Source organism: Anopheles coustani, chromosome 2 (genome assembly GCF_943734705.1).
Source record: "Anopheles coustani chromosome 2, idAnoCousDA_361_x.2, whole genome shotgun sequence".
In the NCBI taxonomy this organism is placed as follows: domain Eukaryota; kingdom Metazoa; phylum Arthropoda; class Insecta; order Diptera; family Culicidae; genus Anopheles; species Anopheles coustani.
In genome coordinates this window covers 59,133,725-59,152,616 of record NC_071289.1, presented here as the reverse complement: position 1 = coordinate 59,152,616, position 18,892 = coordinate 59,133,725, and the positions used below count along the sequence as shown (strand labels likewise).

General features: G+C 42.9%; 1 protein-coding gene across 1 annotated transcript in view; it reads left to right on the top strand.

Moving 5' to 3' along the window:
• The window catches only part of LOC131264732 (uncharacterized), a 95,404-nt gene that overhangs the window by 37,430 nt on the left and 39,082 nt on the right, over positions 1 to 18,892 (top strand). The window contains exons 4-6 of the mRNA XM_058267002.1: positions 10,623 to 10,815; positions 11,023 to 11,225; positions 14,790 to 15,494. Coding sequence (XP_058122985.1) covers positions 10,623 to 10,815; positions 11,023 to 11,225; positions 14,790 to 15,494 — 1,101 coding nt within the window. The remainder of the gene's footprint in view (positions 1 to 10,622; positions 10,816 to 11,022; positions 11,226 to 14,789; positions 15,495 to 18,892) is intronic.

The window sequence follows — 18,892 nt, the reverse complement described above, 5'->3', positions numbered from 1 at the left end:
AGTAATTACGAGTAAATATTTTGATCGACATAAAGTTTAAATTTTCTTTAAAAACAGTACCAGAACATCGTATTGACACTGTGAATTTATTTAACGTAATTTACCAATGTTGTCGTGCATATAGAAAAATAAAGATTTTAGAAGCAGTATGGTCCAATACAACATTTGGCTTCGGGCCCAAGGCCGTTTTTAATGCATGCAAAAACACACTTTCTTATAATGCTGAATTTAATTTCCATATGTACCTTTCCAACTTCTTCTTCCTCTATGTTTTAACTACTTATGATTTTCTTTTTCATATACTAAAGCAATTTGTGTATTCTATTCATTCATCATCTTTGCTTATCTGAAATGTTTGTCTGTTTGTTTGTCAGGTCTATTTTCGTGAAGTTCGTTTGGATTTCTGTTTCATCAGTTACCTTAATTAAGATGAAACATTTAAAGGGTAGAAAAATGTAACTCAACGATGGGAACGCTTTTATTGAAAAAGCATTCAAATTAGCTCACCAGCAGCGTACATTCCTCAGACAGTGATTTTATGCCACGTGGGATTCATTATCCGTATTGAAATGGGAGTGCTGTTGGGATTGAACAGCACCGGTTGGAGCGAATCGCTTTCAATGATTGAGCTCCACAAAATTAAGCCCAGTTTTCCCAACTGAGGATCCATCCAAACGACCAAAGAATAAGACCAATTTTCTCCCCGAACGTCCCGATTGGGTTAAGCCGTCATTTGACGAACCACAACCGGGACGTTGTCGATGGGGAATCGTTCATCAAACGAATGGCGTATTATCGCATGAAAAACAACTCCCCCCTCCCTCTTCCCTGCGTAGTTGACAGGATCTCCTAAAGGACCACCGCGGAAGCCGGCCCGGCTGGCTCAGGCGTGATTATGATGGGCTGCGATGGCTCACTCATCGCGTGCCGCAAGGGGCAATGGAATTAACGTTTTTCCAAAGGGAGCCGAATTAATTATGCAAATGGTGAGGACCAATATTGCGTGCATCCCGGGGAGGCTTAACGTGTTCCTCGCGGTTCGAGGCGCGGAATATAATTTGTTGTGACAAATCTGATCCGATTTGGGGTCGTGGGGATTGTCGGGGCCTTCCATTGCCAAAAACAATCGTACCGTTTTCGTTCGAATCGATTCTCTTTCGCCTTCGGTTGATCGGATGTTAATAATGGAAAATGACATTTCGAATCTAATTTTCCTTCCGTGTGCCGGCTGTTCCGAGTCATCCCGTGCCGGTCGCTTTTGTCGCGGACAAAGTGTTAATAAATATGTGTATTTTGTGGTGGCGTTTCTCTGGGCCGCATTTCCTCACCCCACGGCGGAGGGTCACGGCACGTATGTGCAGTCCAACTCAAACCGAAGCCGAAGCGGGTTCAGATGCGCGGGTGTCGCTCGAGAGGTCCCGGGTCGGCGATTCATCATCGAACGATTAGGTTGTTGGCGGATCGCTGGTCTCTTCTGCTTCTCCGCTGCGAAGTCGCCAGACGGCGTGTGGGCGCGGACACTATCGGAAAGCACCTGAACCGTATCGCGTTGGCCCGGATGTTCGACCAGGAGAAAGAGCTTAGCTGAGAAGGCGGCACAAGCGCCAAAAATGGACGCTTTTTGATGTGTTTGCTCTACTCGGCATGGCTCGGCATGCAGGCTGTCGACTTGGTCGCCTTCAAGTTCATGTTTGTTTTAGGAGTGTTTTTTCTTGATCAGTTTTTTTCCCGTGTTTCACCATAGCATCGTAACTTATCCTGTCGTTGTTTGCGATAGAATAAATTTAGCTCCCACTGTTGAACAAAGTGTAGCCGGCAGGCGCACCGTCATCGGCGGCCGGTGGGCAGCCAGCACCGTTGCCGCCGCTCATCAATGGCAGATGACATTTTAAGAGCTTGTTACGAAAGTTATTGATCCACACATCATGTGTTCTCTCTTTTTTTTCTCCGCTGCCATTTTGAGCCTCTCGAACACGGAGGGGATTAGGCGGGCAAAAACAAAATCAAGATTCTATAATGGGCTACATTGGGCATTCTTCTTCTTGTTTCTGACTGTTTTGTTCCCCAACACTTCCGCCTCCGTTACGTGACCGAAAACAACCCGATGATGGTATGGGCGAGGAATTTAACGGCCCCGAACTGACAACCGTCTGCCAGCGCTGATAATATGGTGGCGGAAATTAAGAAATTTAAAGCCATTCGGTACCCCCTTCGTGGGCCGTTCCGATAAGGGAGGTTAAAAATGGGCCATGCATGGTTAGCACTTGTTTGTTGTTTTTTTAAATCCAATACACAGTGACAGCGCGCAGTCTCCGAAGTGTTGGAGGGATGGAAGTTTTTTTTTGCCAATTTATATCGACCAGAATAAACTGCTGGCAGATAATCAAATTCTTGTTCGGGACAAACTGGAAGGAGTCGTCGCTGGCCACAAATGTGCGGCCCATTGCAATTCATTCCGAAAGCTATTTGTCACCTCACAGTTGACAAAGTTGTGTCCCATTTAATTTGTGGTTTATCGGTACGTTTGATATTAATTGCCTTTAATTAACGGAAGAATTTAATGTTCACTTACGGGGGGATAATATTTGTATCGATTACGAGCGTACGATGGTGTTTGTTGTGTCATGTTTTTGTGCATTCATTTTAATTCATTTTTAACTGGTTCTTTGTGTGGCCATTCTACATACTTTTTGGTTCAATTTACAATGATGTTTTCAATTGGAATGTTTTGCAAAGACTTATAGAAATATCTCAAGTTGAGTGCGTTTCCATATTGGGTTTTGTTTGTCATAAATAAGCTTTCACTGTGATGCAAAAATCAACCGCAAAACACTCAACAGTTTTGTTCTCCAAAACTATATGGTCGACTTGGGCGCTCACCAAATTTCATCATCATCATTTCCCACATCGCTTGACGTTGGCTTGACAGATTTAACCCGCCTGCGGTGGCTTCGTGGTGTTGACATTTCCTATTGTGGGTTATTTGTCGTGATTTCTAACTCGCTGCTCCGCTACCCCGGCCTCCGTGGGCACGTTTATTGATCGGAGGTGCAATATTTTGCCAGTTTTTATTGCACACAACCCTAAGCCGTGAATCACGGCACTCGATTAACGCTTCTTGTTTCGCGACTGCTTGACGAATTCCGAACGGCCGAACACAGTCGGGCACGTGGATATCATTTCCCGTCACCCTCTCTCTACTCAAAAACGGATTAGCGGTCGAGGTTGAGGTTGTGTGGACGATTAAAAACCCATTCCGGTCAGTACCAGCGCGGGCCGTAAAAGATGGTGGTCGTGTGCCTCCGATTTGACTGAACCACTGATTTTTTTCCTCTCTCACATGTTTGAGAGGTTTGATTTGAACACTTGTTTCCCCCGGTGTGGGGTTTGGCATCGAAAAACGCCGGGCTGATAAGTTTCTTCCCGCCCATTCCCGGCGGGAGGCCATAAAATGCCGGACGATACCGCTTTCGGAAACGGTTCAATCCGAGCTGGGGAACCGAACTGGCTGCGTTCGAGTTTACGATCGCTCCGGTTTTGGGATGGCAGCAGCTGGCTGGAATGGACGCCTGCCGGTTTACGCGCCACTAGGATTCGGGGTGGACCACTGGGATTGTGCTTTTTCCACCCCTCCCCCTTCTTATGGCCGTCAACGACGAGTTTGACAACATCTCGACGCATCGCCGGGATCATCGAACATCCGGAACAACGGTGAAACAATTTGATGTGTTCTTCTTCGACTTTTACGATAATCGTAAATCAATTTTCCCGCCCGCGCCCACTCGTTTGCGGTTCCCGCTGGTGCTGATGGGGTTTTCGCAGATTTCGGATTCCAGTCAGCCCGCCGGAGGGATGCCGGACGGTTTTGATGGCGACATTTGCGACTGACCTCAACCCGGGATTATACCGAGTCTGCCCGAAAACGGTTTTGGTTGAAGTTTTGTTTTTTTGGCGGTGGTTCTGGTGTGAGTGTGTGCCAAGGCCTTAATCCTTTTCCACAGAAAGTCTCGCCGGTGCATCGACGTTCTGTTCATTCAGCTGAATTGGGTAGGAACGCAGTTTGTGGTGACGTTGACTATAGTCAAATTTATAGGCTCCAAAATGGAATCTCTCTTTGAATTTTATGCTCCACAACTGTCACCACGTCGAGGATTTAAAATGTGGCCAGAACTTTTCGATAGTTGATTTACAATAAAAATTATTCATTTAACCATTAGATCTCATCAACGAATATTTTAAAGTGTCGAAACACTAATTGGAAATATAAAATGCATATAAATGTAATGAAACAACTGTCATTTACCAAAAGGATTCGTAGCTATTTTGCATTCATTATGCCAAAGTAATAAATAAAATTGGTTTGCGATACGAAAATTTCCTTCTCGTGTGAGTTAATACTTGAAAGTAGAGCAAAACAGACATGTAGTTGATTTTGACTCATTTTTTTTAAATTTCCTTATATATGAGGTCATGTACTAAAATCCCTAATGCCAAGTTTAAATGAATAAGAAATTGTAATCTACTATTGCTCATCTAGTGCACATTCGCATTAATTTTCTGTTTTAAATTTAAATGGTTATCATAAAAGCTCTTTAGCGTACAAACATAACACTTTTCAAACACTAACACACATTTTTAATTAAGTACGATTTGGACGACGATAAGACTGCAAATTAATTGAACTCATAAGATTCGATTAACATCTATTCAGCATGTGTTGAAAATCTTTTCCATTCAGTCAAATTAAAGGAATCTTACCAATTAATATTAGATAGTAAATTGAATATGGGAGACTGTAAAGGCACTTAGGTAAATATAATTAAAAGTACCGATTTATTTTGTTTTCTTTTTATCACTGTAATTTGCAAAAAACATTTTATGAGTGAAGTGGTAAAATAAATTTATTTGCGCAGTAGTTTATCAGTAGTTGCTGATGGATGTTACATTGTTGTTTGTCTTTCGACTAATTAACTCTGGATTCAGGCTCAACAGCTACGGCATATCCCTGATGTTGATGAACTAACTCTTTCGATACATCATTCATGCGATAAGTTCAGCAACAACTTTGTCATTAAAAGCTTTCCATCAGAAAACTTTTTTCGCCACATCGAGCGATAGGAGGGATCATGTTCAAAAGATTGCTGCATGTTTTACGAAACATCAAACAGCTAAGCACAAATACCCCCAGCGCATAGGTTCGAAATCATCAATCTGTAGCAACGGATCTATCATCTTTCCGTTCATCAAAGAGCAACCGGGGACCATGAGGGACCCAAGAGGAATAAGTGAGAAGTAGAAATAAGGAAACAAAAACGCCCCGAGGCAATCACCATAACCAAATTCCTCCGCATTATTCGTTCGGCAAATCTTCTCACTATAATCCGAACGAACTTTTTGCAATCCCTGTTCTGCCTAAGCAAACACCATGGGCCGCGTCCCTGAGCTCGTCTGGACGGAAGCTTTACCTCAAGTCTCCAATGCCTTCCTGCGAGGGGAGGGTGAGGGACAGAGGATAGCGGATGCTGGTGCCGAAATGAGCCTCACGCGTGTAATCGCTATTTCATTTAGTCGCTTGCAAATTGACTTCTATCCATCTCCGGGGCGCTTTTGGCGTGTGCGTCGTGTGTGTATGTGTGTGCGTTTTCCACTATGGCGCATTATTCATGTTTGCTACCTTTGCTCCGGAACGGTGTTCACTGTGGAAGTATCTTCTAGCGCATTCCGAAATTGGCTATCCTGCCAGACCTGTGTCGGCTTAAGCAAACCTTTCGGTGTGTCTGAATTTGCGTGTGTGTGCCCGGAAAGCTCTGAACCAGGATCTAATCATCCGCCAGGCAACGTTCCCTTAGGACCCATCCCGGGGCAGCGAGGCTATCGACAATGCTATAGCCGCGTAGTTTCCGGACCGGCAATGGCGTTAGGAAGACGTATCCGAGCGATGTTTCCTTCGCAAGAACTGTATCTTACCAGTGTTTGTATTGGTATTTGTAGTCTTTTTTTTACTTAGTACACCCCGCCCTCTATCCCTCGCTCTCGACGTCCCTAATCGTGTCGCTGTGTCGCTATGATCCCGCCGGGACCAGAAAAGCCGATAATAAGCTTCATCGAACAACGAATCGAACGGGAAGCAGCATTGTACGCGTAGGTCGATTTTCGATTTTCGACATCCCATTCCAACCTGGGGTAATAGGATCTGCGCTTGTTCTAACAATGGCTTCCGTGCCGTCGCTGTGGATGTTGTGAAACTAAAGTTCTCCCAGGGACCTAAGACCGTCCGACGGGAGCCTCGGTTAAAGCGCCAGCAAGTCACAGCTCTGTTTGGACCAACTCATCCAAGAGCGTCCTAAATGAGCCGACAGTGTTCTGCGAATAAATGAACCCGTGCTAGCGGGAAACACATGTGGTTAACTCGTCCGGGGCCAAGGTTTCTGATCGGGGATTTTCCGTTTCCGAGCTTCATGGTGGATGTTTTGATGAAAATCTTAGCTTTGCACGGTATGCGGAAGCATTGAATCGGGCCACTGAAAGCGTTAAGAATATGGACACGCAAAACCGGACCGGTGTTAATCCAATTTCTGGCGTATAATCACAAGAGGATTGCAGATCTAGTGTTTCCGTTAATTAGATACGTTCGTCCGGGAACCGCCGGCCCGGCGCATAATTCTATTCCGGCCGTGAAGTTTCGTCTAGGTGTCGCCATTAGCCTTCGATTGGGGCGACTTATCGAGGTCCTCCCATTAGAGGCCTTTCTCTTATTGGCAGAAGCCTCCTTTGTTGTATTAAGCCAACATTATCGGAAGGTCCCTTTTGTTGTTGTGCCTTCCGATCCGGAGGTTTACCGCAGATATGGCGGACAACAACATAATACAATGGATTGAATCGAATTCCAAATAGAAACCCCTTTGATTAGGAATCAAAGTTTCACATGACGCGCGTTGATATTCGAGCGAAAATATGCCCTCATTTGTTCCGTGCCGATTCTGAGAGCTTCCGTTTGGAGACGATGTTTTGTTCCCGGTGCTAAAATACCCTTTCTACCCTTTATTAATAGCACATTAGAACTTTTTCAAACCACGCCAACAACTTTTAATATAAAAAAAGGATACATCATAAAACAGTGTTAAAACTCATAAAAAGTTTTTCGCCCCACCCACTTTCGCACATTCTTTTCCGAGCTTATTGACGTGTCTCGATTTCATATCATGGTGAGAATAGCAGCCCCGATGGAAGGCGGGTGATCCTGGGTGAGAAACAAGTAAAGAATTGTTTTTGCCAGCGAGCTGCGTGCGAAGGAAAATAAAGAAAAAAGTATCAAACTGTCCGCCGGGGATAATACGCTTCCGGAGTTGTGGGATGCCGTCAGCGTTCCGTAACCGATTCGTAAGCCCTCCATTAGTCCTCCATCATTTGCTCGGATGCTGGTTTATGTCGGGCGAAATTTTCTTGTTGTTTTCCCCGCTAGTCCAAGAGCCGGGGAAGGAAAAAACCCGATACCGGGAAGATAGCGGGAAAATTGTCGAAAAAGTTTTTAAGGGTCTTTTTTACGCATTCATTCAATCGATAAGGGGTAAAAACTTTCTTCTTTCCTCCAGTCCGTTCACGACCCGGATGGCGGAATCTAGAGAAGAGCTCTCGGCGTCCTCTAGAGACTTCAAGATGCTTAATTTCGCCGGTCTGCCGGTGGACCGGAAACGCACCGTGCTTGACGTGAAGGATTTCAATTTGATGAATTATTTCGCCACTCCCGGCAGGGCAGCAGCTGGCGAGGGGGTCGGAATTTCCACCACTCCAGTCTTCGGATTCACTTCGATCGAAATGCATATTCAACACTTACTTGGCGTTTTCCCCGTTTTGGGAGCGTAGTGTTCGATTCGGTTCAGTTTGCGGATCGAGTAGGGTCGTACACTTGAGCGCGCTAATTCGCTCGGTGAGTCTGTTTGCTCTGTACTCCGAGCGCACAATGGATCGATGTTGGAAATGGACTTTTTGTTAAAATAGCATGAGTTCGTAGGAGATCGTAAGAAAAAAACACATAATACGCTTATCGACGATAGTAAGTGGTACTTTGCACATGAAGATGTAAAATTGATGATTCTGTATCTTCGTTCTCTAGGATATTGGATATTTGTTCGATATTTGAAACACGTTATCCTTTTGTTTGACAGAAGTGTTTCCTAACATAAACAAACCCTATATCCAAATCACATTCTTAATTCCTGGAAAGCCAAGTGATTGTAATCCGCAGTTCCACTTATTAAAGTATTAATTGAAGACGACACTCGAAAAAAACATAAAAACTTCCGTTCCTTTTTCCAATCGATATGCGAATCAAAACATATTTTATTTCCCATCCCATACTTGCAGTGTGCAGTTTTTCTCCATTTTCCATTTCTGTTTGGAACCGATGCCAACGATTTGCAACAAAGTTCGCATCGTCGGGATGAGCAACAGATATGCGAAGAAAAATAAGTAAATTTTTCAACGAAAAGAGATACAACTCCTTTCCAATGTTGTTCAACCCTTGGTTTTGTTGCCGTTCGTAACGAGATATAACTGGAAAAAGTGTGACGTTCATCGACGGCATCAGAGTGGGAAGTAAAAGAAAAAAAAATAAAAGAATGTTGAGCACAGTGGGGTGACATAACGTAGCATGGTTATCCCGAAGGAGATTAATGGTACAATAAAATTTGCTCATCCGTGTAATAAATTTTACCACCAAGAATGGGTTGTGCTTGTTATTTCTTGCATCGGAGCGGTTCCTGTGAGCCATAGATCACACAATTCAACGAAACATTGTAATATGTCCGGAACACTGACAACGTCTATCTAAGGCAAACGCTGTTGCAGGAATTACAACAAAATGTGTCTTGATAGACGATCTTTTCGGATGATTCTGTTTATTAAATACTATCTGAAATATTTATTCAATTTGAATCTTAGCTCTGACTCTTTCTAGCGGTTTTTTGTTATGTGTTATTTTACTAATTTATATTATTCACCTTAAAGGTTTAACAATCAACGCGACTTATTAACTAAACCTTAACCTAATACAGAAAATAAGTAGAACTGATTTAGATTAGAGACAGAGGAAGAGAATGATGAAGGGGTAAAGGGAAAAACTAGGACGAAGAAGAACGGAGATGGGATCGGAGAGATGATCAGAGGAAAATTCGAACCACTTTTGAAATTGTTTTAACATTAAAATTTAAAATTAACTTTTCAAAACTTCATTCACCTGAACATTCACTAGAAATCATTTAGTTCTCAAAAATAAACAAAAACATCGATAGCACATTGTTTTGAAACGATTTCCATGATATCCTATTCATTCTGCTTTCATTGATGCTTTTACGAAGAACTTTCTCCGTCTGACAACTTACTGTTTACTCGGTTTTCCAAAATGATGCGCTTAAATATTACACACATCATTTGGACTAGAAACCATAAATTATGCTCGCCCTGGGAATGTTGGAGTAAAAACAGCACGTCAAATCGAACTAAATTAAATGTTTCTGCTTGTGTAAACTGTAGTCAGTCCATTCACCAGTCGTTCCGCTCAGCCCAGAGGCAGCAGCAGCATCCGTTTGGAACGGAACAACTTTCTGTCTGTTCAACTTGTTCGGAAAACGGTAACCATTCCGCTGCACAATCGTTACAACTGTTAGTCCCTGGTTTTTGTTTTACAATTCTTCTTTCTGTCACGTGCATTTTCGAGCGCATCCAACCTGCCTCCGGTTGTCGCTGCGTCCGCGTTCGATTGCCAGAACTCTAATCCCAATTTCATAACCACCCCACTTACGTACACACACTCACACACAAACTCGCTGCTTTTCTCCATCGTCCGGCAAACATGGACAAGATGAATGGCACAGTTTATCATGCGCATAGTTATGAATATTGTTTACTGTTGAACTTTATCCTGCTTTTGGTTCGCCCGATGCCTATGTGTTGTCCAAAGGGAGGTCGATGGCACCACGGATGGGATTTGGGCAGGGTTTCGTAAGGCTCTATGGACATGGCGCTTGGGTGCCAAAGGACTAACCGGAAAAAAAGAATTAAATAAAAGAATAAAAAGAATGTCGTGCCCTATAAACTTTACCGTCACATCGTAAACCAAACCGGAGGTCAGGGGCTTTCCGTGCTCGTATGCGTTGGGGTTTTATGTCTGCCAACAGGATACGAGAGCCTACTGCTGCTGGTCAGACGACACGTTTCAAACATGTAGGCAAGTTTGCATTTCCAACCGAATACAATGAATACATTAATCTTTTAGCTTCCGACCTTCTACCCAACTCTACTATCCAGTCTGTGTGTGTATGGGGGATGGCATTCTCTGGGGATTATTGGGGGATGTTCAAACATGCTACAAATGTTCTGTGCCGGGTAGCAGCATCACAGCCGGAACTCTGCTCTCCCGGTTTGGAAAGTTTTCGGGGTTAAAGTTTGCGCTAGTTGCATACAGTTGGGTGGAAAATTCGACCCTGGATGCCTCGTTCTGTTCGCCTGTGTTCCATTCAAGCCTTCCTCCCTCCCGGGAGCTACCCGGAGCAGACAATTACATGCCGACGCTCAATTACTTCACACTTGTCGCTAACGTTTCCCGTCTCACATTCTCTTCACAGATGACACGGAGGGTCAGGGTGCGGCGCCTGCCGGAACTAATGGCAAACGGAAGCCCGGTCAGAAGGGTCAGAACATACAGGAAGAGTCGGACATCGAGCCGGAGCTGGCGGCCCGGCTCGATCTGTCCTGCATGAGCCAAGGTCTCATCAGGGCGCCCGAGATCGACAACGGTTACGTGGTGAAGTACAACAGGTGAGTGTTTCCAAACCCCTTGGTACCGGAAATGGCGTTGTCGTGGATGACACGGCCCAAGCAGTAACAATTCGAACAGTGGTACGGAAGGGGAATGAGAGTATCATAGTTACCATTTGCCTTCGAACCAGAAGACGACGTCCGCCGAGCACAACTAAAATTTCTCGTTTTCCTTTCATCCTTGTCGCACGCATGCGGAAAATTTAGGCGCAAGAAGAACGGCAACATTTTCCTGGTAGCATACTACGAGTGCGATGACTATTACGAACTGCAGCCACCGGAACTGGACAGACTTTACTGCAGCAGCAAGCGGTGGATCGGAAAGCGGCCAGAGTGTGTCTCGACCAGAACCGGTCTAGAGGATGACGAGGAGGGCGAAGACGAGGAGGAGGAAGAGGAAGAAGAGGAAGGTATGTTATGTTTTCTTTTTGATAAGAGCCAGATCAGAGAATGATATTCGTTTCTATAATTTGAAGCCCCAAAAACATATACACTACATACACCATACATTGTTTTCTTTTTAAAATTTAAGAAATTTCAATCAAGATTAAACCAAACAAAGCATCAACATTTAGATTTAATTATAATTTACCTAAATGTTATTTCATTCAAGAAACCATGATAACATTTTCTATGCAGGAAATTGATAGTAATAAATTTTTTACTTTTTAATCAAACAAGTTTTCAGTCGGTTTGCAACTGACACACCTTTGTATGAGAAATGTTTGAAAAAGAAAAAGTTTATACAAGTTCGAGCATTACTTCTTTGTTTGAAAAAAATGCAGGACACTACTTTTGCTTACTACTAACTCAAACTATTCTGAGAGTTCTTCTCTTTTGTTCAAAGAAATCTTTAAAGTGATTAATCAAATATACAAAAATGCATCAATCATTTGATTTTAACCACAAAAAAATACAAAATACGAGAAAGCTTCGTTTGATGACCTTTTCATCATCAAAACTCAATTCTGATAGTTCAGTTGTACCTTTCTCACATTTTCATAATGTTTTTTTACTTTCATTCGGAAGTACTTTCACGAAATTGATAAGCCAAGCAAGTTGTGGCAAAATAACTCCAGCATTGAAACATGAGAAAATATACGCAAAAAGTACGGAACCCGTTAGCTTGCGATTTAAATAGTTTTGTAGTGTATTAGAGAAATGAGAGCCATACATCTAGGTGAAGTAAAATGACTAGGTGTTATGTAGTTGCCCATATTCTGCACAACGATCAACAATTTTGGAATATCGTCCATATTAAAATATGCACGACTTGAATTGAAATATATTACAAAATTGTAATGTTATTTTATTTAATTTTAAAGCCCAACTTTAACTATTTTTTTATTCATTCGATCAAGTATGTTTTCATGCAAGAGATTCTGATTTCATTATTAATTGAAATCGTTCGAATCTTTCAAAAAACAAAAGGTAAACAGTTTTTTATGCTTATGAACCCACAATCTTTAACTTAGATGCGCAAAAGAGTGATATTGCCTAGCTAACCCATATGCAGTGAAATTTTTATTCAAAAGCATTGGTGGCGTGTCCACTTTTGTGGAGTGTGCTTCTAAACGATAGTAGCGTTTGAGATACAGAAACGGAAATTTATCGATGGAGAAACGATCAGGCAAACCGTTTCTTTTTCCGCTGCGACGGTCGGAGCGATTGGAGGAAGGTGATGGACAATTTTCTTATCCCTTGTTCCATGCTCCAATGCTGACATAAATCTGACGACGTACGACGCGTTATGAAGCTGATCAAGTGATAACGATCGGTCAGATCGGTTTGTTTCTGATGCTGCTGGTCAGGCGGGCAGCTGAAAACGGAGACGACACGGTTCTACTTTATGTCGATGGGAAACGATCGAAAAGAAAAGAAATACACACATGAAAAGAAAGCGAAGTCGTTTGGCGCTGAATGATTTCGAATTTCGTTGTTCGATCATAATGCTGCGGAACCGATGGTCACGATTTCCATTCATTTCATTCGGTCGTCCACGAAGTCATAGGTTTGAGACGCTGGTGGCTGCAAAACGAATCGATTACCGGTCGGGAACCGAAATCACATCAATTTTATCTCTTAAGTACTCTATTTGTGAGCAGCGGTTGGTAAAATATGTGTGTGTTTCTTTTTCTCCTATATCTACCAATCGACTGAAGTTATGTTTGAAAGAGTATACATTTGAATAACTTGAACTTGAACAAGATAAAAAGTGCACAATAGATTTTGTAAGGTGCTTGTAAGTTGATTAGAAGAGTGTTGACAAAGCACTCTTTCTCAAAGCTTTGAGAAAGATCTTGTGGGCGCTTAGCGGCTTTCCATCTAGGTTTGAAGTTCTCGAACGTATAGAATGCAAAAATTTATGCAAGGCAGCACCATTTAACTGGATTTTGCAAGATGTTCTTAACTTTCTGCCCGAGACAGTAATCGCTTGGAAGAATCTTAATCCCACTTCGGCAGAAGTGCAAAGTTGTTTCGGTCCAGATGTGGCCATCGGGGATTAGCGCTGTTGGTTCCACTGAAACGAACCGTTCGATCCATGGTTCGTTCAATTTATCGGCAATAAGATGCCTTTTAAAAAATCCTGGAAGATGGATAATGACAAGAAATCGCAGATGGCGAAAAACTGTGAATTGATTTAAATAATCTACGATCGAGTTGCTCAAACAAGGTTAAATTCCTTTCCAATTGAATTTGTTGAATAAGAAAATTAGGATTGTGGTTATTTTTGGTTATATCTGATTGTACCTGCAAGGAAATTAAAATAGATCTAGGACTGAGCCATGTGTCCGGGTAGTGGTGAGTCTTTTTGTGTTTTGTAATACCACCGAATCGCTTAAATCAAACGACCTGCTCGTGCTTCTGTTTTGTCGGCACGTTTATTTTCATTCCATCTAATCTGCCACAGCGCGAGGGCTCATTCCAGGCGCTCTGTGTTGGTTGATAATATGGCGAAAGTGACAGGTAAAACGTGTAATTTATGTCCCTCGTGGATGCGACCGTGATATTAGTGAGTATAAATTCAACTCCGCTCGCGAGCTATGCAAGTATTATGCTGCCCTGAGACCGGCCCGAGCACGGGAACAAACTGGTCCCCGCTTATGCTGATGGTCCACGGGCAAACATACACACAATGCAAACCACGTGCTTCTCGTTGGTGTTGGCGAAACGGCAGTGGGAAAACTAGCGAACGAATGGAGCGTGAATAAATTCACCCGAAAAAGCGACCAACGAACGAAACCCCCACGTTGGCGTGACGTGATCTGTTATTCCAGTCGGTTGGAATTCCTTGTCCTACCTCGCGCCCATTCTACTCCGTGCAGTGCCATCTGCATCGTCATACCATAGTTGTTTTTCTCCCCAATTTCTCTTAAAAGCTAGAACATTCACGTACCTTTCCGTAAGGAGGAAAAATACCTTCCAACATCCTTTCGGTGGCGCTTAATTCGAACTCGCGTTGTTTGGTGTTTTGCAGCGAATGGGATTCTTTTGTTTCTTGAGCTGGAAACAGCAGTTTTTGTTGTTTATTGAACGCCTAGTCTGGGTTGAATGTAGAAATGTGTTATTATACCATACGACTGTTTCATCAACGCCAACAAATCAACACACGTGAATAAATCCTAAAAGCAGAACAGAAAAACATGTTGGGAAAGAAGGTAGCGTTATGCTGCTAGTGTTCGGTAAAAAGTGATGGATGTTATGTAGGTCTTGAAAATATGTAATGTGTTGATGTTGACAACGTGGCGTATGAGCGTTAGATTCCCTTCGTGTTGATTTATACTACATGATATAAATTAATTCTTTATTCATAATTCCATATGTTTTCACGAAATGCTTAAACATACACCAATAGCCAGCAATATCGAAAACATCAAATTATGATACTAGAAAAACACTTAAAACGAAAATATATATGTTGTCAATGGTTCTTCTGAATATTCCACATTTGTAATTATGTTTGAACCTTCCAGATTACGAAGAGGAAGGCGAGGACGACTCTGAACAACCATCCGAGGGCGATGAAAGAGTTCACGAGCTACCGACGACCTCTTCCACCACCATGCCTACAACATCTAGTTCAACAACCACGTCAACAACATCATCAACATCGACAACGACAACTTCAACAACACCAGCGACAACGACAACATCAACGACACCTTCTACAACAACAGAACCTGCAGTGCAGACAACAACACCGGCAGTGACGACAACGACCAGTGAGTTGCCGAGCGTTGAGGAGGAGAGCGTACCGGAAAACCTATACGTTGCTGAAGTGGTGCACGAACACGATCACCATCGATCACCTGCGGGAAGTGAAGGAGGCAGCAATGAGGTGGACGATCAAAATGAAGAGGAGGATGCTGATGCTGATGCTGATGAGACTGAAGAGGATGAGAACGCGCGTCGTGATGCGACCGAAGACACCGAAGATCAGACAGCAAACACGGATCAAGAAAGGTTTTCCGAATCGGCATCGTCTCCCTCGACCACGACGACGACGACGACGACGACGACATCGAAGACGACAATCGTGGCCGCCTGCGGATCGGATCGTGGTGGTTGCGACCACGAGTGCCGGATGATCTACCACGGCAACGAGGTGGAACCGGTGGTCGAGTGTAGCTGCTACCGGGGTTTCCTGCTGGACGCGCGTGATGGAAGAACCTGCCACGGTGAGTAATTTGTTTGCCAGAACAGATGTATCGATGTCGCCATGCATTTCTCGGCCATGAGAACTTTCGCGTGAAGGTAATGCGACGCCACAGGGAACTATATTTAGACCCAGAACGAAGCAGGGCGGGGTTTGGGCAAACGTCCACGCCATCTCAGAGCTGTCAACAATGCTGGGAAGAGACAGCATGGATCAGGAATCGAAATTTGTTGATCGGTTGCTTGGGTTCAGGCGCAAGCAAAGCAAACCTGCCCGACACAAGTGGAAAGTGTTTGTTGTCACCGGGCACCCTCGTGTCTCGCCACCGTTCCGCCAGTTCCGCTCGATATCCGACGAGTCCAATCAGGAAAAGTTAATTCCCGGTGACAAATTACGGTGTAGGTTGGGATGTTAATAGGCAGCACGCCGGCTGAGCAAGATGGAGCCGTCGGTTTTGCCTCCGCTACCTTCCACAACCCACGGCTTCGGTGGATGGAAATGAGTTTGGGAAAACGTCTTTCGATCGGTTTGCTTCGAGGCGGTCGGATGGGTTTGGTGTTTCTGGGACCAGATTTTTTCCACTCTCTCCCACTCGCTTACCCTCTCTAGAAAATATCGGTGAAGACGACAACTTTGAAGTGAGGACAAGTGAGAAAGTAAAATATGTTGAGCAACGTCCCATCCGCCAGCAACACGACGATTGCGTCCCGGAGGGAATTCTGAGGGATCAGTTTCGTCGTTGTTGTCAGATGATTGACTTATTCCTAATTGCTCTTAGATGGCGGTTGATACGCGAGGTAATCCAATAACTTAGGCCGTGACTCTCGAACGTGTCAAAAGCATTATCGTTACGTTAATAGCTTCGGCGATAATGTCATTAATGCGTGGTTCTGAGTAAATACAAGCGTTCCATGAGCAATTTAGTTACTGCTTACAACGTTTGATGTTGAATGATGTTTTTGCAATGGAAACTTTGAAGTGAATGATAGTGAGCAATGATTTTCCTGTTAAATAAAAGCAACGGACGCCCTTCGATCCATGCAATTGATCATTACCATGTCCAATTATTGATAACGATTATCAAACTGCATGCAGTTCATTAACTTGCTGATTGTGAGAGCACGATGAGCTTTTCCAGATTTGCTGTGCATTACACTAAGAGCTACATTTAAAATATTCAATGGATTAATCAACCTGTGAACATAAAACATGATTACTCATGTTCATCAGTGAGCCAAAAGAAAGCAGAAATGACATTTTACAAACCGTTTTAGCTACACTCGTTTCGACGACCTTCCGAATAGATGAATGCTAATCTAGTCATTTTTCAAGCACGCCATTGCAGTTGCTAGTGGCAAGAAAGTGTTGAAAAAGTTGACGCTTGTTGCAATGGAACTCGGGATAAACGGACAAGATAGGAGAAAAATCTACGATCCGAAACCACCCCAAGACGGCCAAGCACACCGACTCGTGACGACTCCTTTATCGCGTCTCATTTAGTTTTATTATCATTTCTTCTCTTCCCGTGCAACAAAAGCGAAATGTTAGTGATGAGGTGAAGGATGGAAAGAGCATAAAAATTCTTTCTATCGTAAGGAAAGTGTCCTTCAGAAGCAGCGTGGAGTTTTTGTTCTGAGTGAATTGATAGCAGTTTGAGAATTGAGAGCCAGCAGAATCTTTTACAAGATATGGGTAACTAGTTCGTTACTAAGACTTGTTCGTTTGCAAATGTTCCAAATCATATATCATTCACTTGGAATGGTTATGACTTTCTTCTTATAGGATTTTTTTTAAGTTATAGATTTATTTTTACTTCAGTTCGTAGGCGGCTTCAAATGCGGCTTTAATATAATACTTGCACAAACCATAGTCATCATTAATTGATGTAAGTTGTTTATCTTCATTAAAAAGAGAATATTGTAAAAAAAAATATCTTATTGTTGATTTTTAAATTATTTAATTTAAATCGACGATTTTAAAATTAATACAAGGTTAGAATTTAACGCAAGAAAATTCGATCATTGATTTAACTTTTTCTTCGTTGATTATCGGATAAAAAGTTCTTCAGATAATAGCTATATCCTAAAATAAACCGGCTTACTTTTGTATTTCCAACATAAACAAACTGTTTTTAGCAGATATTCAAATGTTAATACAGTGGAAGTATAACAATATCATACACTTAAAAAATTGATCTAGTATTATATAACGACGTAAAGTACTATAATTCATTAGGAGGTTACTATAGAACATAATCTAAAATCTAAATTCTTTTTATTTATTTTGAGTTCATCCTCATCAGCCAATTCAAATGCTATCCTATATATGAAAAAAAGTGTGATAGGAAACAGCTGAAAGTATCTTAAAATATTTTCATTAAGCCTGTTTCCTAATGCACCACTCGCTTAGTTATTAACTCACGATTGTTTCTCAAATAGTGACAGATATGATTCCAATCTATTGCTTTCAAAACAGACGGCTCCTTGTCACATATTTTAGTGTGACGCATAATTTCAGTTAATCAACGTCGATGGGTTTGAACCTTCCCTATTGACTGCTCTTGCTGGCGCTCTTAATTCTCCAACTGCCGGATTAAGTCACTAACGCGATCATATTTTTCATGCACTGAAGTATCAACAAACTTAAAAAAGGGGTCTGCTTGGCAAAGTGGTTTCAGACCTAGAGTAGGCACCGTGTCGTTCAACAATTGGATGTTGTGCACGATCAACTCCCGAAGCGCACGCAATGAATGGGCTGATTAATTGTCAGCACGCGCGGGCGCACGCCGTCCTCTCACGTGTTACGGTTTGACAGCTGCGTGTTGCAAATGGCGCCGCACCTGTCAAATGTAACGCGACGTCAATTCACCATACCGTGCGCCTCCTCTCGACACCTAATTTGTCGACGGTGGCGCGGACGAGCAGCAATTCAAACTTGGATCGTTCTTTTTTTCTTTCTGCTCTTTATTTCTTTCATTCAATCGCTGTTCGACACTTAATTATCGATAATTTTAAAGGCCGAAAATGGGGGAAAAAATCACTTTTTAAAGTGAAATGGATTAAAGAAGGAAAAATGGTTAATGACGGATAATAACGAGCGGATTTGCATAAACGATGTGTCATTAATTAAGCGCCACCTACGCGGTTCTAACAGGTACGATTAGTGGCGCGACGGAAACGGCAGACATTTGAGGGCGGAAACCCCTCCACCGGATCGACTACCGAAACCGGAGCCGTAAGGCCCCATGGCCCAGGTTCGTATTGGTCAGTAAATTAATCTTCCTGATGGTGGGCCATTTTTCGTATGGCTTCGATGTTTCACTTTTCCCTCGCTCTTTCGCCATCCGTTTTGTTGACTTTTTTTTCGCGCGCCGGACAACGTGGGGTGTTTTAGTTTGTTTGCTTAGGAAGCGGAAGCAAA